At 42.9% G+C, this 25,227-nt stretch overlaps 1 protein-coding gene across 3 annotated transcripts in view; it reads left to right on the top strand.

The window, feature by feature from the left end:
- The window catches only part of LOC124721309 (mediator of RNA polymerase II transcription subunit 16), a 295,303-nt gene that overhangs the window by 194,954 nt on the left and 75,122 nt on the right, over positions 1-25,227 (top strand). For all 3 annotated transcript variants that reach the window (XM_047246221.1, XM_047246223.1, XM_047246222.1), the window contains exon 10: positions 24,165-24,372. In XM_047246221.1, the coding sequence (XP_047102177.1) occupies positions 24,165-24,372 (208 nt within the window). The remainder of the gene's footprint in view (positions 1-24,164; positions 24,373-25,227) is intronic.

The following is a 25,227-nucleotide window of genomic DNA, read 5'->3' as shown; positions in this document are numbered from 1 at the left end:
ACTCCTTTCCGTATGTCTTTTGGAAATGGTTAGAATGTTAAGATGATATTTAATCATTGATATGAAGATTGTAGGTGGCAAGATGAGTTACTAATCAGTAGTTGTTGACTTCTTGGAAATTTGAGAATTATACTTCTGATTTTTGCTTGAGATTTTTAACTGAAGATATTTTATAGCTTTGGCTGGATTGAAAGTGTCTTTCATGCAATGGAAAAAACACTGGACTTGCATTTAGTAGTACAGGGGTCAGATAGCTCTCCTGTCATCCGTATATGTAGGTTTTCTATGTTTGCCCTAACTCATTTGAGGCAAAATGCCTGAGTGGATCCTTCAAAAAGGATATGACCGGTCTCCTTCATCATCCTTCCCCAGTCGAGCTTGTGCTTAGTTTGTAATGATCTCTTCATCAGTGGCGTGTTATATCCTAATCTTGTCTGATCACTACAGGAACAGAGTGCAGACTTATGGGCTTCAAGCTCACAGTTACACACAAGAACCACACCTAAGCTATGTCTTTGATTATGTTTGATATAGTAGGATAGATATTTGTGAGATGTCTTATCCTGACAGTAGGACAGTGGTTTGCAGTGCTGTTACTATGTTACTCTTTGATCAAGTTTCACACATTATGTCATTGAACTCACCTTCAAAAGCACTTTCCCATGCCACAGAAAAACTGTATATAATTCTATAAAAAAAAAATTTGGTGTCTTAATTTCATTTTACATTCCTACATAACAAAATTTGACACATTGGACTCTATAACACAATGAAAACAACATCTTGAAAATATGGTGCATGGCTGAGGGAACCACATACCACTACTAGCGATTTCCTTTCCTGTTCAACTCGCCTGAAATGCTGTTTCTCTAAATTTTCTCAATAGTGCTCCCCAGATTTCTGGATACAGAGCAGCCAGAGACAGTGATATTGTGTGCCTATCAGGTGTGCCTGTGTGTGTGAATGTGTGTACGTACTTTTTTTTTTTTCCTCACTCTGAAGGAAGCTTTGGCTGAAATGTCATGTGGAACAATCTATTTGTTGAGCCCGTCTGCAACTCAACATGCCATCTTTTAAGTCAATAACAATCTATCCTTTTCATAATATTGTTAATGCTGTATTTGAACATTATAGGATTGTTTTTGCTACTCATCTGCATTTACTAACATTTTTCTACATTTAGAGCAAGCTGCCATTCATCACAAAGACTTGAAATTTTGTCATCTTGTATCCTCGTACAGTCAAACAATGATGACACCTTCCAATACACCACAGTGTCACCAGCAAACACCTCTAAATTGCTGCTCACCTTGTCCATTAGATCCCTTGTGTATACAAAGACCAAGAGCAGTCCTATCTCTCTTCCTTGGGGCACTCTTTATAATACCCTTGTCTTTGATGAACACTTGCTGTCGAGGGTATCGTACTTGGTTCTGTTACTTAAAAAGTCTTTGCACCACTCACATATCTGGGAACCTAATCCTGTGTTTGGCGTTTGTCAACAGACTGCAGTTTATCACCATTTCGAACATTTCACAGAATCAAGGAATATGGAATCTGCCTGTTGCCCTTGACCACTGATTCGCATGATATCATGTGAGAAAAGGGCAAGCTGAGTTTCACATGAGCAATGCTTTTTAAATCCGTGCTAATTTGTAGACAAGGTTGTGTGTCTCAACAAAATTTATTGTATTCACACTCAGAATATCTTGAAGAATTCTGCAGCAAACCACTATTAAGAATTTTGTTCTCTAATTTTTCTGGTCCATTCTTTTACCTTTCATATTTACTAGTGTCACATGTGCTTTTTTTTTGTGACTTTGTGCTGGATGCAAGATTCACGATTAATGCACACTAAGGGGCTCATGGTGCAGAGAAACCAAAATGATATTCCTTCTTGATCCAGTAATTTCTTTTTCAACTCTTTCAGCTGCTCCTCTACACCAGTGTAATGGTACTAGAATTACGTAACCATTATGGCACCTCACCTCAACCTCTCGATACCAGCAATATTCTACTGTGTTTCTGTAAAGTAGTTAACATATTTCTGGTACAGCATTCAGATTTGATTTCATTAATGTAGAGGTACTTTGATACATCGATATGTTTATATTGCAATGATATTATTCTTATGTGAATTCTTTCTTTTTGTCACTATGATCTTTGACGTACTTGTAACTCTGATTTTTAGGCGCGTAAGCGGTTATTAGAGAGTCAAGTCTTGGTCATCATGTTGAAAAGACGCAAATTGTAGTCAGTTTATGAAATGTGAACTTTAACAGTGAGGAAGATATTTTCAAGTATGCTTTATATTGTGAAGTGATGTTTTGTGATTTACGTGATATTGCAACAAATGTGATAAAAAAGAAGTGTAACTTAAATTCGGAGTGCTGATTACTTTTTTACATCACCATTATGCTAACTTGCAAAAGTTTAATCTTTAAGAGTGGTTTATGAAACACATCTATAAAACTTTTGAATATCGCAGAATAACACCTAGGCTTCTTTGCATCAGAGCTTGGAATCATCACTACCTAGATTTTCGACGATTGAGCCATGATTTCACAATGAGACCAGTGTGGGAAACAGGAAAAGATGAGTGCCTAGTTTATCCATTATTTCATGAAATGACTTTATTAACTGTGCTCTAATGGCACCTGCCACGTAATATAACTTTGTTGTTTCCCGAAAATGCAATATTTAGCAGCGTGAGCAACACTACAATCATAATTAATTTTTGACTTTTGTTGTGGTAGGGTTGTTAGACCAGGGATGCCTATTTCTATATTCTCCATGTAGGAAGCTGTGCAGTAGACAGATGATGGTACATTTGTTTTTTCTTTGTATATCTATAGTTGAAATGGAGGACAGTGGGACGTCAGCTAGTATAAATTTATATTAATGAAGAAATTCCTCCAGCTGCATTTAAGGTGTTGATTTTATTTTGGCAACTAGTTTCAATGTTGTAACAACGTCATCTTCAGACCCATACACTTGTTGACGTCAACTGCATGCAGCTGGTTCTAGAAGTCAGTGGTGAGATATGGACGTCCATATCTCACCACTGACTTCTAGTATCAGCAGCAGCACACAGTTGATGTCATCAAGTGTATGGGCCTGAAGATGACATTGTTACAATGTTGAAACTAGTTGCCAAAATAAAATCGACACCTTAAATGCAGCTGGAGGAATTTCTTCATTTTTAATATAAAAGTACATTTGTTTGATCCTCCTGTGTGGATGATTTCTTAAACATGAAATTTAAAACTTCAGCTTTCCTTTTTCTGTCTTCTGTTGCCACCCCAGACTGGTCATCGAGTGACTAGATATGAGCCTTCAGCCTGTTCAGCAATATTACTTATGACCCGAATTTGGTGAGGCCTTTGGCCAAGGCATGATGATGGAAGTTGGTGCATGCTTCACATGTTGATCTTGTTGCAGACTCATGAATTTCTACTAACTTTTGCATGTTGACATTTGCACATTCTTCTTTAACCAAGAGTGCAACAATCTCTGTTCCCTCAATGTTTTACAGATTTGATTATTAGGCCATGGAGTGTCTTTTTCATCCTTAACCCACTTACTAAGCACATACGTCTCCAGAGTGCGATTTACAATCAGTGTAAACTGTGCCCATAATTCCTCTATTGGAACTAAATAATATCCATTCTTTGTCTAAGTGGGATGTGAACAACTGCTTATCTGCTTTTTCTAGCGTAAATACTTTCTTAGCTGCTCGATGGATTTATTAACTTTAGTAACCATTGTCACTATGATGCTGCCTGTCCTTATCACCTCCAGTGAGTCTGTAGATGTCCCAGCCTATACTCAATAGATTGAAGTCACCTCCAACTAATACTGAATGATCTGGGTATTTTGGCACAACTGAGTGTAGACTTCCCCTGAATTATTCTACAACTGTTTCAACAGGATCAGGTAGCCATTAAAAGCATCCGATAATTAACTTATGTTCACCTCTTGCTACTCATGTCCAGATAATTTCACAGACAGACTCAGTTTTGACCTCAATATAAATTTTTTTTTTGTTGACATCAATTTTTTATTTATTTTTATTTAAACAAGGAAGATCTCACAATGACATAGGATTTGTCAAGGTAATACAAGGCCAATCAATAGGCCAAAGTATAACGCACTGCATACATAACATGCTTTGAGAGGATAAGACGGGTAGCCTACAGGTATAGGACAAGTGGTCAACCATGGCCTTGAGTGAGGAACCACCCAGACATTCGCCTTAGTGATCTAGGAAAACCATGGAAAACCCAAATCAGGATGGCTGGGTAGGGTAGCTCTATCCTCTAAATATGAGGTCAGCGTCGTAACAGTACCTCACATGGTAATTCTCTATTGTATAATGGTCCTTTATTTAGACACAAATTGTTCCAGGTAACTTGCAATATACACTACTGGCCATTAAAATTGCTACACTATGAAGGTGATGTGCTACAGACGCGAAATTTAACCAACAGGAAGAAGATGCTGTGATATGCAAATGATTAGGTTTTCCGAGCATTCACACAGGGTTGGCGCCGGTGGCAACACCTACAACGTGCTGACATAAGGAAAGTTTCCAACCAATTTCTCATACCCAAACAGCAGTTGACTGGCATTGCCTTTTGAAACGTTGTTGTGATGCCTCGTGTAAGGAGGAGAAATGCATACCATCACATTTCCGACTTTGATAAAGGTCGGATTGTACCCTATCGCAATTGCGGTTTATCGTGTCGCGACATTGCTGCTCGCGTTGGTCGAGATCCAATGCCTGTTAGCAGAATATGGAATCGGTGGGTTCAGGAGGGTAATATGGAATTCCGTGCTGGATCCCAACGGCCTCGTATCACTAACAGTCGAGATGACAGGCATCTTATCTTCATGGCTCTAATGGATCGTGCAGCCACGTCTCGATCCCTGAATCAACAGATGGGGATGTTTGCAAGACAACAACCATCTGCACGAGCAGTTCGACGACATTTGCAGCAGCATGGACTATCAGCTCGGAGACCATGGCTGCGGTTACCCTTGATGCTGCATCACAGACAGGAGCGCCTCTGATATTGTACTCAACGTCGAACCGGGGTGCACGAATGGCAAAACGTCATTTTTTCAGATGAATCCGGGTTCTGTTTACAGCATCATGATGGTCGCATCCGTGTTTGGCGACATCGTGGTGAACGCACATTGGAAGCATGTATCCGTCATCGCCATACTGGCATATCACCCGGCATGATGGTATGGGGTGCCATTGGTTACACGTCTCGGTCACCTCTTGTTCGCATTGACGGCACTTTGAAGAGTGGAAGTTACATTTCAGATGTGTTACGACCCTTGGGTCTACCCTTCATTCGATCCCTGCGAAACCCTACATTTCAGCAGGATAATGTACGACCGCATGTTGCATGTCCTGTACAGGCCTTTCTGCATACAGAAAATGTTCAACTGCTGTCGTGGCCAGCACATTCTCCAGATCTCTCACCGATTGAAAACGTCTGGTCAATGGTGGCCGAGCATCTGGTTCGTCACAATACTCCAGTCACTACTCTTGATGAACTGTGGTATCGTGATGAAGCTGCATGGGCAGCTGTACCTGTACACGCCATCCAAGCTCTGTTTCACTCAATGCCCAGGCATATCAAAGCCGTTATTACGGTCAGAGGTGGTTGTTCTGGGTACTGATTTCTCAGGATCTATGTAATCAGATGTCAGTTCTAGTATAATATATTTGTCCAATGAATACCCGTTTATCATCTGCATTTCTTCTTGGTGTAGTAATTTTAATGGCCAGTAGCGTAAAACAAGTTTCCTTCTTCACTGCCCTCATACTGAGGAGACCCACTAATGATCCTGGACTGCTGTCGGTCACTTGCAATGTAAAACATAATTCCGCTCTTCACTGCTGCTTACACTAAGACACCCCTGATGACTCTGGACGGAGAAGACACTGCTGTGCCCCTTTACTCAATTCTGGACTTCATATTCAACTATGTGCTACTGTCCACCTGAAGAACTAAGGCAACAGACATTACTGTCTCGCATTGTACACCTTGACATGTGATCTTTGTGAAAGCAGTTAGTGAGAATCATGTATTTAAATGTGACAAGGTGCTATAGTTATCCCTTTCCATTACTATCCACCACTCTGAGTCCTCTAAATAATCTTTAATTGTATAATATTTATCAGTTGGGAAGAGCGTTTTAGCTGCTGTTTTAAGCAAATATGTTTTAGTAACATGATTCTTCAATTTCTCCCAGTATACTTCAGGACGAAAGAGTTCACTGGTGAACAGCCGGGTGTTAGTGTCCAACAGACACATTTCAGCATGCGACCACATTAACATCATCAGGTGTGCTGACGAACTGACCACCAAGGTGCTGGTGCCGAGGTTTTATCTTCTTCCTCCCTCCAGGTGTTCCCAGCACGGTCCGCGCCCAGGTGCGGAACGTCCAGCATCCGTTACATTCGTGGTCCACACCCAGGGCCACGTGCCGGTGGTGTCTTCGTAGTATCTCTGCCTGTTCTTGAAGTCAGTCCGTGATGGGATGTCTTCTTTCTCCTTAACGATGTAACCGCTTTCTTGATTGATCAGCGGCTCCCGTACTCGAATCTTGATAGATCCTTTAATGACACAGTCCCAGTATATTTGGATGTCCATGTCAGAACCTCGGTCTGGTCATAATTCATTCTGTGTAATTCCGAGAGGCAGTATTCAGCAACCGCTGACTTGTTAAGCTGCTGAAGTCTGGCGTGTTGTTGATGTTCTTGGCAACAATTTGCCATAGTATGCACCGTTTCACCTGTGTATGTCATGCCACATTCACAGGGGATCTGGTAGACTCTGGATTTCCATAGTCCTAGATCATCCTTGACATTACCAGGCAGTGCCTGTGTCTTAATTGGTGGGTGGAAGACTGTTTTCACTTGATGTTTTTGAAGAATTCGACCTATCTTTCCCGCTAAAGTGCCACAGACAGGAATAAATGCTATGCCCCCATCCTGCTGATGTTCCTCTACTGTGTCCTCCAGTTGTACAGTTTGTGTGGGACGTAGAGCTCTTCAAATTTGTGTCTCTGTATAGCCATTTTTCTGGAAAACTGACCTCAGATGATCAAGTTCTTGGTTGAGGCTCTCATTGTCAGACAGGGTACACGCCCTGTGAACCAATGTTTTAAGGACGCTGTTCCTCTGGGCTGGAAGGTGGCAGTTGTTTGCATGTAAGTAAAGGTCAGTGTATGTCTTCTTGTGGTACACCATGTGGACCAATGTGCCGTCTGCTCTTCTTTTAACCAGGACATCCGGAAAGGGGAGTACTCCATCTGCTTTGTTTTCCATGGTAAACTTGATGCTTTGATGTATGGAATTGAGATGTATGAGGAAACCATTCAGCTTGTCTCTGCCATGTGACCATATGACAAAGGTGTTGCCAACATAGCGGAAGAAGCAGGTAGGTTTCCACTGTGCTGAATCCAGGTATTCCTCCTCGAAATGTTCCTTGAACAAGTTGGCGTCGACTGGTGAAAGTGGACGGCCCGTGGCTACCCCTTCTGTCTGCTCATAGTATCCACCGTCGAAGAGAAAGTATGTCGACATTGGGACATACCCAAAAAGGTTTGTCATCTCTGTGTCAAATTTCTGAGCAGTAAGTTCCAAGGATTCCTGCAAAGACACCCTTGTGAAGAGAGAGACAACATTGAAACTCACAAGGATGTCTGAATCACGAAGTTTGAAGTTGTTGTGAAGCCCAACAAAATCCACTGAGTTGCAAATATGTGGACAATTTCTGACATAAGGGCTAAGCATATCCTTTAGGTATTTTGCAAGTGAGTATGTCAGAGCACCAATGTTGTTGACAATTGGGCGTAAAGGCACTCCCTCTTTGTGCACCTTTGGGAGTCCATAAAGTCTCGCTAGAACACATGCTCTCTGTCATAGCTTCTTCACATTGTCTGGTAAGCTGGATTATTTGAAAAGAGCCAAGGTCTTCCTCTCCACTCTCTTGGTAGAATCAGTGTTGAACTTCCGATATGCGCTGTCTTCTAGCAAGCCTCGCATTTTCTCAATGTAATCCTGATGAGATACGATCACAGTTGTGTTGCCATTTTCGGTTGGTAAGACCATGATATCTGGATCTTCTCATAGCTCCTGTATGGCTGCCCTTTCCCTGCTAGAGATGTTCAGTTTCACGGGTTTAGCTCACATGAGAGCATGACAGTTTTCGGGACGTACTTCTTCATCTGCTTCAGGTGGAACTCATGCAACTGCCTGTTCCACTACACTAATAATATCAATAATAGGTGTGTATTTAGAAGTTGGTGCAAATTTGAATCCTCTCTTAAGAGCTGAGAGTGCATCCTCATCCAGTTGCCTGGTCAAGAGATTGATGATAGTCTTGCAGAGAGCCTCAGAAGGTTGTCATTCTGATAAACACTCAAATTTTGATGTCTGGTGTCCAGTGGCCTTTCTCTGTGCAGAGTCTGCTGTGGCCCATGTGACACCATCAATCCATTCCCACATCTAGGGATTGACCTGGTTGGCCAGCTGTAGATTTAGTTTGAGAAGTTCTCTGTCGAGTCTAGGCACCAGCGAGTAAAACATATTCTTTCACGGACCATGGCTAGGCTGATGCGTTTCTTGAGTCTTCTGGCTGCCACTGAATCAATGTGATGGGTCACCTTGGTGAAGTTCGACATCACATGCTCTTCATGGCATCTCATAAGGAATGCGAATGCGCTCAGTAAACGGCGGTCTCTCCTGTGGTGCAGCTTGTCAAGTCTTTTCATGCTGTAATACATCTCCTCCCTGTAAAGGTATGTGATGTGATTCTTCAATTTCTCTGGGCGTATTTCATGATGAAAGAGTTCATGGGTCAACAGCTGAGTGTTAGTGTCTGACGAGCACAATATTTCAGCAATCGACCATGTTGCCATCATCAGGTGCGCTGACAAACTGACCACTGAGGTGCTGGTGCCGGGCCTCTATCCCCTCCCCCCCTCCAGGTGTTCCCAATGCAGTTTGCCCCCAGGCATGGAGTGTCTAGCATCTATTCTATTTGCGTTTTCTGTTTGTTTTTCCTGGGTAAATATAACTCCAGACTGGCTCTTGTTCCATGGTTATGTATAGAACTACACTATGTGATCAAAAGTATCTGGACACCCCCCAAAAACATACGTTTTTCATATTAGGTGCATTGTGCTGCCACCTTCTGCCAGGTACTCCATATCAGCAACCCCAGTAGTCATTAGACATCATGAGAGAGCAGAATGGGTTGCTCCACGGAACTCACGGACTTCGAACGTGGTCAGGTGATTGGGTGTCACTTGTGTCATACGTCAGTACGTGTGATTTCCACACTCCTAAACATTCCCAAATCCACTGTTTCCGATGTGATAGTGAAGTGGAAACATGAACGGACACTTACAGCACAAAAGCGTACAGGCCGAACTAGTCTGTTGCCTGATAGAGACTGCTGACAGTTGAAGAGGGTCGTAATGTGTGATAGTCAGACATGTATCCAGACCATCGCACTGAAATTCCAGACTGCATCAGGATCCACTGCAAGTAGTATGGCAATTAGGCGGGAGGTGCGAAAACTTGGATTTCATGGTCGAGCGGCTGCTCCTAAACCACACATCATGCCAGTAAATGCCAAATGACACCTCACTTGGTGCTAGGAGCATAAACGTTAGAGGATTGAACAGTGGAAAAACATTGTGTGGAGTGACAAATCACAGTACACAATGTGGTGATCCGGTGGCAGGGTGTGGCTATGGCGAATGCCCGGTGAATGTCATATGCCAGCGTGTGTAGTTGCAACAGTAAATTTTGGAGGCAGTGGTGTTAGGTGTGGTCATGTTTCTCATGGAGGGGCTTGCAGCCCTTGTTGTTTTGCTTGGCACGATCACAGCACAGGCCCACATTGATGTTTTAAGCACCTATAGAACACCTTTGGGATGTCTTGGAATGCTGACTTCATTCCAGGCCTCACCAACTGATATTGATACCCCTCCTCAGTGCAGCACTCTGTGAAGAATGGGCTGCCATTCCCCAAGAAACCTTCCAGCACCTGAATGAATGTATGCCTGCGAGAGTGGAAGCTGTCATCAAGGCTAAGGATGGGCCAACACCATATTGAATTCCAGCATTACCGAGGGAGGGTGCCATGAACTTGTAAGTCATTTTCAGCCAGGTGACTGGATATTTTTGATCACATAGTGAGTTAGTGCAGTAATGAGTTATACTTCCCCTGATGTGCCTTACAGATTGGCACGGTAAGGATGCCCAATTTTTTAAATAGCTCTTTACAGTGAGCCCAACTACTGCTTCCATTTAATATTCCTTTGGCCCTTTCCTGCACTTTAAGAACTGTGTCGATGTTTTGTGCCTTCAGTCTTCCAGACAAGATTCCTCTAACTAAGAATTTAGTGAATGTATGCATGGTATGTCACCATGAGACATTGGCTGTTACAAACTGATGCTAACACCCTTGCATTCTTTTTGCCAGTATCTTTGTATGTTCACTCCATGTTAGCTGACAAAGTCAGTGTTCATCCCTAAAAACTTTGTATTTGCTACACATAATTGATGGTTAAAGTGAAAGAGTTGCTTCCTCTTCATGCTGAAACGCATACTGTTCTTTTCCATTATTACATACTGCCCAGTTGTAAACATCTTTGAGGGTTTCATTTGCTTTCTCTAATTGGAGTTCTTGTGTTTTATCAGTGACTATGATGTTGCTATCATTGGCAAAGAGAACTTTCTCTTAATGTGTTTCGATGTCTGGAAAGTCATTGATATATGTTACGAACAGAACTGGACCCAATGCACTACCCGAAGAGACACCTATGTCATTGCCCCCATCCTGGCCAATCTTTCGCCTTGTTCATTGCCACAGATCTCCGAGTGGCCAGGGACCCACACTAAGTTTTACCTTATTGCTTCCCCCTAGCTCCACCTGAGCCCTGTGGCATTCTGCAACAATCTTTGATCTCGTTGCATGAGCTGCCAGTGATTTCAGGGCTTCCTGGCTGCCTGAATAGATGTAGATGCTATAGTCCTTGTAACACCTATGCATATTCTCCTTCACACGTACCCTGATTGCAGTAATTTCAGCTTGGAATACAGAGGCCAGTTTTCCTAGAGAGATGATGCCCTCCAGTCTTGGCTGGACCTCGTACACTTCTGCCCCAACGCCTTGGTCAGATTTTCACCCATCGGTGAACCAAACAGTGTCCCCCGTACAGTGTCAAACTGTTTTTTCCCACTGCTCCCTTCTTCCAATTATTATATTGTAAGACTTCTTTAAGCTGTTGGATGTTGTTATATAGTCTGCAGGCATTTCCCCAGCCATTCCTATATTTACCTCACGCACTATGTTAGTGTGTGATTCTGGATATCATGATGAGATCCAGTTTTTGCCAGTTTTAAGTCTGTATGCTGCAGCTGCTGCCTCCATCTTGACGCAAAGGTGTAGTGGAGGCATGCTTCCATCCCAGGGGTTGGTGTGCTGCTAATTCCACCTGTTATGGCTAAGCAGGCCAGTCTCTGCACCTTAGCAAGCTCCTTAGCTGCAACCCGCTTTTCTACCTTCTTCCACCACACTGTGGCCCCATAGGAAATCCTAAGACTAACCACCATGGTGTATATCCAGTGCATACCTCTGGGGCTTACGCCCCAGTTTTTACCACAATTCCTGGTACTGACTAGAGTACTTTTCGCCTTGGAGCAGATGCTCTTAATGTGTAGGGTCCATGTTAGTTTCTCATTTAAGGTTACCCCTAGATATTTCACTATCCCCTTCACAGTTAGAGTTTCAGTGAAGAGCTTTAGATTCCAACTTGAGTGTTGGATATGCCTCTTCGTAAATGGCACCAGAACAGTCTTCTTAGGATTAACCCTCAGATCCTGTTTAATGCACCAGTCTTGCTCAATGTCCAAGCTTCCTTGTGCCATATTTCTAACTGTGCCAGGAAATTTGCCAATTATTACTATGACAAGGTCATCTGCATATCCTTGGCAGAAGCATTGTCTGGAATTTAGTTCCTCAATGAGTTCGTTCGCCACTAGATTCTACAATAATGGGGACAGAACTCCTCCTTGTGGAAAACCTCTAGTGGTGTTAATTACCATCTTGTCATTCATCATGGTAGCCTTTACCTTCCTTCCACTAGGCATGGCCCTGGTCCACCTATATATAATGGTCCCTAGGTCATGTACCTCTACTGTCCTTACCATGGAGTCATAGGTCGTGTTACTGAGGGCCCCCTCGATATCCAGGAAGATGCAGAGAGCTATTTTTGGAAGTGAAGTGCTTTCTCCACCCTCCAAACGAGTTGATGGAGAGATGTCTCGCATGATTTACCTGGTTGATATGCATGTTGGTTTGAATGTAGAGAGGCCCTAATTAGCCTCCTCTCCCCAACGTATACATTAACCAGTTTTTCCAATGTTTTGAGAATGAAGGAGGACAGACTGATTGGTCTCATATTGTTAGCCTTGGTATTATCAATTCTCCCTGGCTTTGGAATGAAGACAACCTTCATTGCCCTCCAAGCATTGGGAATGATTCCTACTGCTAGGCAACCCCTGAACAACCTGCATAGGACTTTATTGAGATTCTCTCCTGCCTGTTGCAGGAGAGCTGGAAAGATTCCATCTGGGCCAGGTGACTTGAACGGTTGGCATGTTCCCACCACCCATTGGGTTTTATTGGAGTCCACACACTCTTGGGCTGATTCCCAGTCTTCTCTTCGAGTGTCTGAGAACCATTGTCTCTCCGGAATCATATTCTGGCCTGTGTTGTCTGGCAGAGCTTACTGAGGAAAGTGAGTTTTGAGGAGAAGTTCCAGCGCCTCATGTGCTGTCTTTCTATATTCCCCATCCTCCTTCCTCAACATACCTGCTGGATTGGTTGGTACTCTAGTGAGGATTATGTGAAGTCTGGCTTGAGCAGCTGTGCTCTCCACTACCTCACAGAATGCCTTGTTTGCTTGTCTGATTGCAAGGTTGTAGTTGACAAGGGCCTCACGATATTTTGCACATTGTCCTTTACGTCTCGCAAGGTTAAACAGTCAAGTACCTGTTTTCTTTGCATTTCCAAGTTGTTATTCCACCAAGGCACACTCCTATTTGTGCATTTCTTGGTAATTTTGCAGTTGTCCTGATATGAGGTCACTATGACAGAGGTAACAGCCTCTGCTACTTCCTCAAAATCTACTGGATTCCTTATCGAGGTTTTAATTTCCGATAAGCCTAAGTCAAGGTCCCTCCTATATGTCTCCCAGTCTGTTTTCCTGCGATTCCTATAGGTCATGGTCTGTCTGATTCCCATTTCAACCTTGAATTTAATGTACATGTGGTCCGATGAGGATGGCTCTAACACCACATGCCATTGTTTGACATAGCTGCCCATCATCATGGAACCAAAGGTTACGTCAATTACTTCTTCCCTTCTGCTATTCCTGAATGTAGGTTCATTGCCCCTATTCAGGACCTCCAAGTTGTTGTTATTGTGGTCTTCAGTCCTGAGACTGGTTTGATGCAGCTCTCCATGCTACTCTATCCTGTGCAAGCTTCTTCATCTCCCAGTACCTACTGCAACCTACATCCTTCTGAATCTGCTTAGTGTATTCATCTCTTGGTCTCCCTCTATGATTTTTACCCTCCACACTGCCCTCTAATACTAAATTGGTGATCCCTTGATGCCTCAGAACATGTCCTACCAACCGATTCCTTCTTCTTTTCAAGTTGCGCCACAAACTCCTCTTCTCCTCAGTTCTATTCAATACCTCCTCATTAGTTATGTGATCTACCTATCTAATCTTCAGCATTCTTCTGTAGCACCACATTTCAAAAGCTTTTATTCTGTTCTTGTCCAAACTATTTATCGTCCACGTTTCACTTCCATACATGGCTACACTCCATACAAATACTTTCAGAAAAGACTCCCTGATACTTAAATCTATACTCGATGTTAACAAATTTCTGTTCTTCAGAAATGCTTTCCTTGCCATTGCCAGTCTACATTTTATATCCTCTCTACTTCGACCATCATCAGTTATTTTGCTCCCCAAACAGCAAAACTCCTTTACTACTTTAAGTGTCTCATTTCCTAATCTAATTCCCTCAGCATCACCCGAATTAATTTGACTACATTCCATTATCCTCGTTTTGCTTTTGTTGATGTTCATCTTATATCCTCATTTCAAGACACTGTCCATTCCATTCAAATGCTCTTCCAAGTCCTTTGCTGTCTGTGACAGAATTACAATGTCATCGGCGAACCTCAAAATGTCTATTTCTTCTCCATGGATTTTAATACCTACTTTGAATTTTTCTTTTGTTTCCTTTACTGCTTGCTCAATATACAGATTGAATAATGTGGTGTCATCGCCAGACACCACACTTGCTAGGTGGTAGTTTAAATCGGCCGCGGTCCATGTAGTACATGTCGGACCCGCGTGTCGCCACTGTGATCGCAGACCTAGCGCCACCACTAAGGCAGGTCTCGTGATACGAGAGTGGACTCGACCCCAGTTGTACGAGAACCAAGCTACCGCCCAGTTGTACGCGAACCTAGCTATCGCCCAGTTGTACGAAGCCTTTCTCTCTCATTAGCCGAGAGACAGAATAGCCATCAGAAGTTAATGGCAACGAACTAGCAAGGAGCCATTTGTATCAGTGCCTATAGCTTACGAGTATTCAAGAGAGATGTATTCCAAGGAATAAAGAAAAGTTAAGTAAAAAGCATCTACATACTTTTCTTCGTATTCATTTATAAGTTTTCATGTTCCAGACTTCACGCCCGTCTGCTCTATGCCGAACGTGCACTATCGGCCACAGCGTTAGTTTAGCATTCTTTTTCAGCTAAACATCACGGTGTCGGTCCAGCTACCGACACCACAAATAACATCGTGGAAAGGCTACAACCCTGTCTCACTTCCTTCCCAACCACTCAACCACTGCTTCCCTTCCATGCCCCTCGACTCTTATAACTGCCATCTGGTTTCTGTACAAATTGTAAATAGCCTTTTGCTCCCGGTATTTGACCCCTGCTGCCTTTAGAATTCGAAAGAGAGTATTCCAGTCAACATTGTCAAAAGTTGTTAGCTAAAGCAAATTCAAGAAGGTACTCACCTCTACTGTTGGTGTCTTTGCTGCCCCACACTAAGTTGTGGGCATTGGCAGCACATCCCACCAACAATTGGTCACCTCCAAAGGAGGAGGAGAGCTGTCTTCATAAGGAAGGTATGCTGAGGCCAATACAATTTCCCTCATGATACCTTCCCCAAATTGCTGCATTCTAATTGTCACTAGGTCCTTGGAGCAGAAATCCATCATTGGCATGAAAGAAATTCCATTTCTTACATAGCTGCATGTTCTGGAGTTTCTTAGATTTCTAGCATAAATCAACTTACCTCCAGTGCCACTGAGGCCTGATATGCCCCCTTTATATAAATAGAGTTCTTCTATCAGGGCCATGTCCACTTCCTGCCTCCCCAGGCAGTGGCTCAGGGCAGCAGAGGCCCCTTTACTGTGCTGCAGATTAATCTGCAGCACCTACAGTCTCCGTCCTGCTGCCATCGTTGCCTTTGAGGTCTTTGATAACTCTGACAGTGACCTGCGAGAATCGTAGAAAACATTTCGGGTCTTGCTCTCGCATCCGCTTCAGGGACTTCTCTCCTACCGCCACCACCGGGGTTTGTCCTTCTGGTAAAACCTTCAGGTTGATCACTCTCCAGTCTTCTGTTGAAACTTTTGGGTTCTGGGCCCCAATTTTCACAAACAGAGTCTTAGGAGAGACATCCTTAAGGATCTTTGTTACCCATATTGATACCTTTGTGGTCTTAAGAAGCTCCACTGCTGTCTTGACCAGCAGCTTCTCATCTTCCCACGGGGATATCATGGACACCTTGTCCTTAAGCCATTCCACCATGTGCACCCCGTCACAGAGAAAAATGAGGGCACCATTATCTAGATAGGCCCTCGTGAACTTGGATCCTATACCAGCGTCCCCCTCAATTTTTTCAAAGATGGCCATCTGTACAAGTGCCTCCTGCTGCAAGGTGATGGCCACCAGTAGATAGCCTTCCTGGATAACTGCCATCTTAAAAACCGAGACTATAGTACTACAGGTCTGTTTCCATATTTCTTGCCTTGGTTTTTTCTGGGCTCGCTTATCCAGGGGGGAAGGAGTCTTAGATTCCTTCCTTATTCTCTTGCTGCCTATCTTCGACATTGTGGGGGTCTGTGTATCCCCTTCAACCTGAGACAGTTTTTTCTTGGGGGTCTTAGATTCAAGTCCCTTTAATTCCCTCCAATTGTCTTTAGGAAGCCATTCTTTTCCTTCTTTTTTTCTCTGTTCCCTAAGTAGTTTCCTCCTCTGGGCCCCAGACAAGGCTTTAATCTTGATCTGGTCCAACTTCTCAGTTACAGTTCCCAATTTTGGCTCAGGTCTAGAACCCAGTTCAGTTGTGGGAATGCCTTCCATCAGCCCTGACCCCGATGTTTGGGTGTGTGAGGTCTCAGTTTGTCCCTCAGTTTGTTTTAATTTATTTTCTTTAGTAGTGTCCATATTGGTCCCATGAGATTTGAGGATCTACACAGTCCACACCACGAATACCCCGCGCAGTGTAAGGCTGCTTACTCAGGGAAGTCACCCAGTATCCCTGAGGCTCCGTTTACAACACATCTTCCCATGTGCCACACACCTCTCAGCACAGATCGCATCACGCCTTGGGTTGGGAAAGAGAATTGGGTAAGGACTAGGAGTGGATAGGGAAGATGGGACTTTGTGGGACACTCTTGGTCTGATCCATCAGCTGAAGCCTTTCAGGCAGTAGCTCCTCTACCTTCGGCATAGCCCTCAGCTTCACGTGGATACGCAAGCCTCTCCATCCACACGGACAGTACTTTGTCAAGGTGGTGTCCCCCCAGAGAGGCCTGAGACCCATTCCAGGACTTCAGTTAATTTCTTGAAGAAAGTGTCCATATTACTACTAGGTTAGCAGTAAACGCACAGAATGATTAGCTTATTATAAGCATCTAGCTTTGTTACTTAAGTGGCTGACAATACAAAATGTTTATCTACATTAATTGTGGTCAGATCTTATCTAGTTTTAAAATGTGTGCCACTCCTGTTCCCTGAACTCCCTCCCACCATCACACAGAATCCAGAACCTGAATAGACCTGAAACATTGCCATGACGCTGTCCTCCAAAAGCCTTAGCCCTGCAGAAGTATCTGTCCTTTCCATAGGCCCCACCTTTTGCCCCACTCCCATATTCAGTTGTGCAGGATGTGATAAAGACTTTCTCTCCTTCCCCCATTCCCTACAGTGGAAACACTTTTTTGCCACCAACCCTATCAACCAGACTCATCCAAAGACCAATGTTGAACCCTGCCTGACTCAGTTCACTCTTCCATCCAATCGTGATCCACCCTCACTGCCCCCAAATCACCTGTGTTAACTTTTCAGAATTTCTTAACCTTGAACCTTGCTTCACCATCATTCCCCAAATCCCTCAGCATGCAAACTAACCTTATGTCCACAGAAAGAACCTCAATTCACCACCTAAAAACTGATCCTGGCCTACCTGCTGACAAATGCTCCACCATTGTTGTTTTGAACCACAAGGATTACCTGGTAGAAGGACTCCTCCAGCTGTCAGATTCACCCACCTACAAACACTGCCTCAGTGACCCCATTCCAGAAATCTGGAAGGATCTCCAGTCCCTCCTCAAATCCATAGGCTCATTCCAGAGCCTTTATCTGGAGTCCATCTCTCTCCTCACCCCTATCACTCCCTGCACTCCTACCTTCTACATGCTTCCTAAAGTCCATAAACCCAACCACACAGGACACCCCATTTTGGCCAGGTACTGTGCCCCCATTGAGAGAATCTCTGCTCTTGTAGACCAATACCTTCAGCCTGTTACCCACAACCTACTTTCTTATATAAAAGATACCAACCATTTCATCCACTGACTCTCCACATTTCCTGTTTCTTTACCACATGTGGCCTGCTCATCACTATTGATGCCACCTCCCTGTACACTAACATCCGTAATGCCCACAGCCTTGCTGTAATTGAATGCTACCTTTGCCAACACTCAACAGATTCCAAACCAGCAGCCTCCTTCCTAGTCACCATGTCCAACTATATGCTCACTCATAATTACTTCTCCTTTGAAGGCATTACCTACAAACAAATCGAGGACACGGCTGTGGATACCTACAAGGCACCATCCCGTACCAACCTATTCATGGGCCAACTAGAGGAATCCCTCCTAAACACCCAAATCCCAAACCTCTCATCTGGTTCAGATTCACTGATGACATCTTCATAATCTGGAACAAGAGTAAGGAAACCTATCCGCATTCCTCCACAACCTCAACACTTTCTCCCCCATTTGCTGCACCTGGTCCTACTCAACCCAACAAGCCAACTTCATCGATGTTGATTTCCACCTCAAAGATGGCTACATCAGTACCTCTGACCATATCAAATTTACCAACCACCGGCTATGCCTCCACTGTGACAGCTTCCCTCTTGAAATATATTGGGTGTCTCACTGAGGCCTTCACAGACCATAATTACCTTCCCAACCTTGTACAAAAGAAGATCTCCTGTGCCTTATCTTTCCAGTCACCCACTACTTCCCAAAGTCCCACTGTCTGGGCGCAGAGGAGCACTCCCCTTGTGACTCAGTACCACCCAGGGCTGAAGCAACTGAATTACATTCTTGCCAGGGTTTCTGTTACCACACGTTGTGCCTTGAAATGAGAATGTACCCACTATCCTTCCCACCCCTCCTACAGTGGTATTCTGCTGCCCACTGAACCTACAAAGTATCCTCGTCCATCTCTACACACAACCCCTGCTCCCAACTCCTTGCCTCACAGCTCATATCCCTGTAAGAGACCTAGATGCAAGACCTGTCCCTTACATACTCCCACTACCACCTAGTCCATCAAAGGCAGGGCTACGTGTGAACCAGTCATGTGATCTATGAGCTAAGCTGCAACCACTGTGCTGCTTTCTACGTGAGCATGACAACCAGCAAGCTGTCTGTCCATATGAATGGCCATCAACAAACTGCTGAGCCCGTCATCCATCACAACATTCTTCATTTCAACCACTGTTCCATCTGGATCCTTCCCACCAACACCAGCTTTTATGAACTGCGCAGGTAGGAACAGTCCTTGCAATACAAGGTGCGATAATAAAGTAATGAGACTGATGTGAAAAAAATGTTGCTTACCGTTTTAGTCAAGTTTAGTGTTGTCTCCTTCAAAGTAGTTCCCTCCTATTTGCACACTTTTTCCAGCACTTCTGCCATTGATGGTAACATTTTTGGAACTCATCTTCTGTAATGTCCTCCAAGACCCTCCTCACAGCTTTTTGGACATCTTGTGTTGTTTGAAAATGGTGCCCCTTGACTGCCGTTTTGACTCTTGGAAATATAAAAAAGTCTCACGGAGCAATATCTGGTGAATAAGGTGGCTTTGGTAGTACTGAAATTTGTTTTTAGGTTAAAAATTGCTGTACTGACAGAGCAGTATGGGATGGCACATTATTGTGATGCAGAATCCAATTATCAGCAATGTTGCCACGGACATGAAGAACTCTTTTACAAAGTCTTTCTAAAATTTCTTTGTAGTAATATTGGTTAACTGTTTGTCCAGGAGGCACCCACTCTTTATGCAAAATTCCCTTGGAATCAAAGAAGGTTGATGGTCGTCCACTGCGGTCTTCATCTTCAACATTCGTTCTGCCTTCACTAAACATTTTATGCCAACAAAAAACTTGAGCTCTTGACATAACCTCCTCTCTAAAAGCCTTCTGAAGCTTACCGTAAGTTGTTGTTGCGTTTTCACCCAATTTAAAGCGAAAAGAAATGGCATACCGTTGCGCAATATTATGCGGTTCCATTTCTGTGATGAGAGACACAAACACGTGTTAACTTATTACAGCACAACACGACTGAGCAGCTGCATCGATGTGCTGCTTGGACTAGAAGCAGCTTATAGACCAAGGTCAAACATATTGTGCATACGCAAGCCTGCAGGGTTGCCACATCTTGCAAAGAAAATCAGTCTACTTTTTTGTCGCACCTCGTACATTCCACATTCCCGTAACCCTCTTGTCATTGTCCTTAGACCTCTAGCCCTTCCCTGTTCCCATTCCAGCACTACACAGCCCTCTATTCCACCAACGCACTCATAGTCTATTTTCTTCTCTCCTTTTCTACTACCTGTCCCCCTCCCCCTCCATCTAACCTCCTGACTGCACCTAGCTGTCCTGTCCTCTCTCCACTGCATCCCTCTATGTGCCCATAAGCAGCACTTTACCGTCCTCCACCTGTATCCTGCTATCCTCTTGCTTCCCCATCCCAGCCACCTCCTTAACCCCGCCACCCGGTTGCCTCTCCCATCGTGCACTGCTGCTCACAGTCTGGCTTCAGCTGCCAGAGACTGTGGTCATGTGTGTGTGAGTTGCATTTGCATCCGTGTGTGCATGTGTGTCAATGTTTGACAAATGCCTTGTTGACCAAAAGCTCACTTTCCGACAGTCTTTTTGTTGTGCCTATCTGCCACTCAGCGTCTCCACTGCATGGTGAGTAGCAACTATACTTTTCATAATATTGTTACATTCCACCCCTGATATAGATACATGGTCCCCTACCCTTTAAGAAAGTAATAACTTGCACATTCATAGAATGATAGCATTCTATGCTGCAATTCATCATATCCCAACCAGTGCTCTGTAATTTATACTACTGTGCTGCTCAAAGGCTGTAATTCAGCCTTAAGTTGGTGTACTTTATTTTTAATGGACTGTGCATTTTGATGAATAATAGATAATTCTGAGCAAATTTTCATGGTGCTTGCACACTCCAGTTTGGTACATTTTATTTCCTGCATAGATGGTGCAGAAGTTTCTAATCTTGTTGAGATAATTTTAAGAGAGAGGTGCCAGTTGTCGTGGTTTATCCTAAAATGGCCTATTTCTCTTACCTGTGACGACAGATATTTGACACTGTGTATCCCCACACCCACCCACTATACTCCCACTAATTAACTCAACCAACATTTCTTTCCCAAAGCTGTTGAGGTGCAAACCATGCCTAGATTATTCCCCATCTCCTAATAGTCTCCACTGGCACTACATTCCCCCATTTACTACTACTCCCACAATGCATCTTACTACCCACTTTCTTACAACAGCTCCCACATAGTCCACTCATGGTCAGATATTATCTATAAAAACTGGGAAAAAAGCTTAAATATGAAATGCTAAAGGAATATTATGAAATGTGTTACATTTGTTTCACTATAAAAAGAATGCAACCTCTACTAATGTATTAAGTTCACTACTACGGCACGTTCAGAAATGTAGGATGCAAGATAATTTTAAAAGGTAATGTGAATGCAAACAAACGTTTACCAGATATCACACCTAACAACAGTTTAAACCAACTTGCACCGAAATGTAACACAGAGTTACCAAAACTACTCCCTACTATAGCATTTAATCTGTTTTTTTTTTTTTTTTTTATACACATTTCATGCTGTGCTAAATATTTTGAATCTTTCTGCTTCAGGTTTCAGCCAGCTCTCATGTCCGAGAATAATGTGAGTGTGACTCTCTCTCTCTCTCTCTCTCTCTCTCTCTCTCTCTCTCCACCCTCCCTCCACCCTCTCTCCCCCCTACCTCCCCCTCCTCTGCCCCTGTCACATCTCTCCCCACCCATTCTTAATTATAATTCTAACAGTTCTGTTGTTGTTGTTGTGGTCTTCAGTCTGAATACTGGTCTGATGCAGCTCTCCATGCACTCTATCCTGTGCCAGCCTCTTCATCTCTGAACCTACATCTTTCTGAATCTGTTCACTGTATTCATCTTTTGGTCTCCCTTTATAATTTTTACCTGCAACTGTTCCCTCCAGTACTAAACTGGTGATCTCTTGATGTCTCGGAATGTGTCCTATTGACTGATTCCTTCTTTTGGTCAAGCTGTACCACAAATTTCTTATCTCCCCTGTATTCAGTAACTTGCCATTAGTTAATCTACCCATCTAATCTTCAGCATTCTTCTGTAGTACCACATATCAAAAGCTTCTGTTGTCTTCTTGTCTAAACTGTTTATTGTCCATGTTGCACTTGCATACATGGCTGCACTCCACTCAAATACTTCCAAAAAAAGACTTCCTGACACTTAAATCTATACTCAATGTTTCTCTTCTTCCGAAACGCTTTTCTTGTCATTGCCACCATACATCTTATATCCTCTCTACTTTGGTCATAATCAGTTATTTTTATGTCCAAATAGAAAAACTCATCTACTGCTTTAAGTGTTTCGTTTCTAAATCTAATTCCCTCGGCATCACCTGATTTAATTCAGCTGCATTCCATTATCTGTGTTTTGCTTTTGTTGATGTTCCTCTTATATCCTAAGGAGGGTGGGGGGGGGTGGGGGGAGGGGATGAGGGGGTCAACAATGCTGTTAGACAGGAACTTAAAAAAAAAACTGTCTCTTTCATGTAATATTTTATATGAATGAAGAAAAATTTGTGCACTTCATAGTGTGATTCATTGCATACTGACACTACAAAAACATCTCTGAATCAAATGGACATCAAAGGCAAGCATTTTGAGAAGACTGTAATCACATGTCCAACAAGTATGTTTATTCAGTATGGCAAAACAGAATTGCAGTTGGTAGGGTGTTGAATTAGAATGTAAGAGATGGAGAGCTAATTTCTGGCTACAGGGCAGTACTGTAAATATAGCTTATACAAAAATACAAAGGTTGGAACTTTAATAGTGGCAACTATTTATTTACAGCTTGTACAAAATAGATAAGTGTTTCAAAGTTTTACTGACCTCCAAAGTAGTCACCAGCATTGTGTATAACCCATTGACAGCGATGTGGAAGTTGTAGGATACTCTTAGCAGTGCCAGTTGTGTCGACAGTTCGAGCGGCACAGTCTATTGCCCGATGAATTTGTAGCAGTTCTGAAGCCAATGCCGTGAAGTGTTTCCTTCAGTTTAGAAATCAACTTGAACTCACAAGGACTTAAATCAGGGAAGTGCTATAGGTAGTATAGCACTTAGCAGCCCCATCAGTCAAATAAATCAGTAACAGCTTGCACTGTACGTACTTGAGCATTGTCCTGCAAAACGATGGTCAGGTCCTGCAGGAAGTGTCATCACTTCTGTCTTATGCTGTTCATTTTTGGAACACAACCTACGACCGGCTTAGAGACAGAAGTGATGACACTTTCTGCAGGACCTGACCATCATTTTGCAGGACAGTGCTCAAGCACGTACAGTGCAAACTGTTACTGATTTGTTTGACTGATGAGGCTGCTAAGTGCTGTACCACCTACAGCACTCCCCTGATTTAAGCCCTCATGAGTTCAACTCGATTTCTAATCTGAAGGAAACACTTCATGGCATTCGCTTCAGAACTGCTACAAATTCTTCGGGCAATAGACCGCGCCTCTCAAACTGTCAACACAACTGGCACTGCTAAGAGTATCCTACGATTTCCACATCACTGGCAATGGGTTACACAAAATGCTGTCGACTACTTTGAAGGTCAGTAAAACTTTGAAACATGTATCTATTTTGTACGAGCTGTAAATAAATAGTTGTCATTATTAAAATTCCAACCCTCGTATGAAAGAGATGCTCAGGGAATTTGAATAGGCATCTTGGCATAAGGCGAAATTTTTTTTGTGTAACCATGGTGGATAAATTCAGAGAACTGATATTTAAGCTAGATTGTGCACAAAGTGTGCTGCCCACATTGTGTGTCTTATGTAGGAATCACGAGAATAAAATAAGAAGGATTGGAGTACCTTTGAAGACAGTTAGCCAGTTTTCCCTTGCTCCATATCCATATGCAAAATGAACACAACTAGGAGTGGCTTTTCATGATAGAGTATGCTCTTTGACAAGTGTTGCACAATGGTTTGCAGAATTTATTTGTATATCTGTATTTAGATGTGTACTTTTCTGCATATATCTTTCAGCCACCACTTGATAATAAGATGTATTTTTGTTTCTTTGTGTGGCTGTCTAGACATTTTTAAATATTATTTCATTTGAATAAATTAACTTTTCTTTATTTTATAAATTTTCAGGTGGTCCTATATCTGTTTCATGTGCCAGCACTTTATTGGAGTACTGCATGATGACAGGATTTGACTGGTGGGATGTACTGGTATCATTAAGGCCAGAAATAATTGATGCTGTGTGTGAAAGATTCTCAGAAAATTTTAACCGCCAGTCTGCACCCATACAGCAATTCTATTATATTAAACAGCTGAACATTAAGACATCCTTGTACAGGTTATTATAAACTCTTCTTCTCTATATTTTGTTGTGTTGTTTTCATATAATTGAAGGTATTGAACATTTTAAATGGAAGACGATTGATCTTCAAAGATGTAAATCTGTGCTTCACTTTCATAGGATCAATAATGGTACACACTCATTAGCGATTGAACTAGAGATGAGATAGCTTGTAAGTGGAGGGAGGGGGAGGGAGGAAGAGAGAGAGAGAGAGAGAGAGAGAGCGAGAGCGAGAGCGCACTTCTGCCACCACAATGAATGAAGTAGTTTGGTGTGTTTGATCACAGGGGTATTATCAGACCTTATAATGATCATTGGCATGAGAGTAAAGTAAAGGTAAGGAAAGGCAAGATGCATGCTATCAACACACCTTCGACCAAACCCAGATTGTGAAACAACCAGTTATGTTGTAATAAATGTACCTAAATAAAGCTGTGGTGGTTCCTATCAAGATTAATGTAAATCAGCTACAAAGCATAAAATGATCAAGATTATTTCAAGGGTATGCTTTAACCCAGACTGAGATACTGACAGCCCAAGAACTTGCCCATAATTAATGTGGCCTCCTACAACCATATCCATTGAACAATAGCCTGCCGAGCCTAAAGAATTTGGTGAGGCATATGTCCACTATGAAATATTGGAAGAGCAGGCCTCACAGTAGATTCAGTTCATCTCTTATTTTTGCTATATGTCATGGTTGGACATCCACATAATCAGTTCACATGCTGAATGCGTGCCAGCAAAGGATCATCCTTTATGGTTAGTAATTGCCAGGTAATTAGTCAGTCAGTTTTCTAGTGCAAAATAAATGTGAACTGTATGGAAAGTTGTAGACCTCTTCTTTCCTCA

This window comes from Schistocerca piceifrons, chromosome X (assembly GCF_021461385.2).
Source record: "Schistocerca piceifrons isolate TAMUIC-IGC-003096 chromosome X, iqSchPice1.1, whole genome shotgun sequence".
Classification (NCBI taxonomy): Eukaryota; Metazoa; Arthropoda; class Insecta; order Orthoptera; family Acrididae; genus Schistocerca; species Schistocerca piceifrons.
Note: the sequence above shows the minus strand (reverse complement) of the source record. Positions and strands in the feature narration are given on the sequence as shown.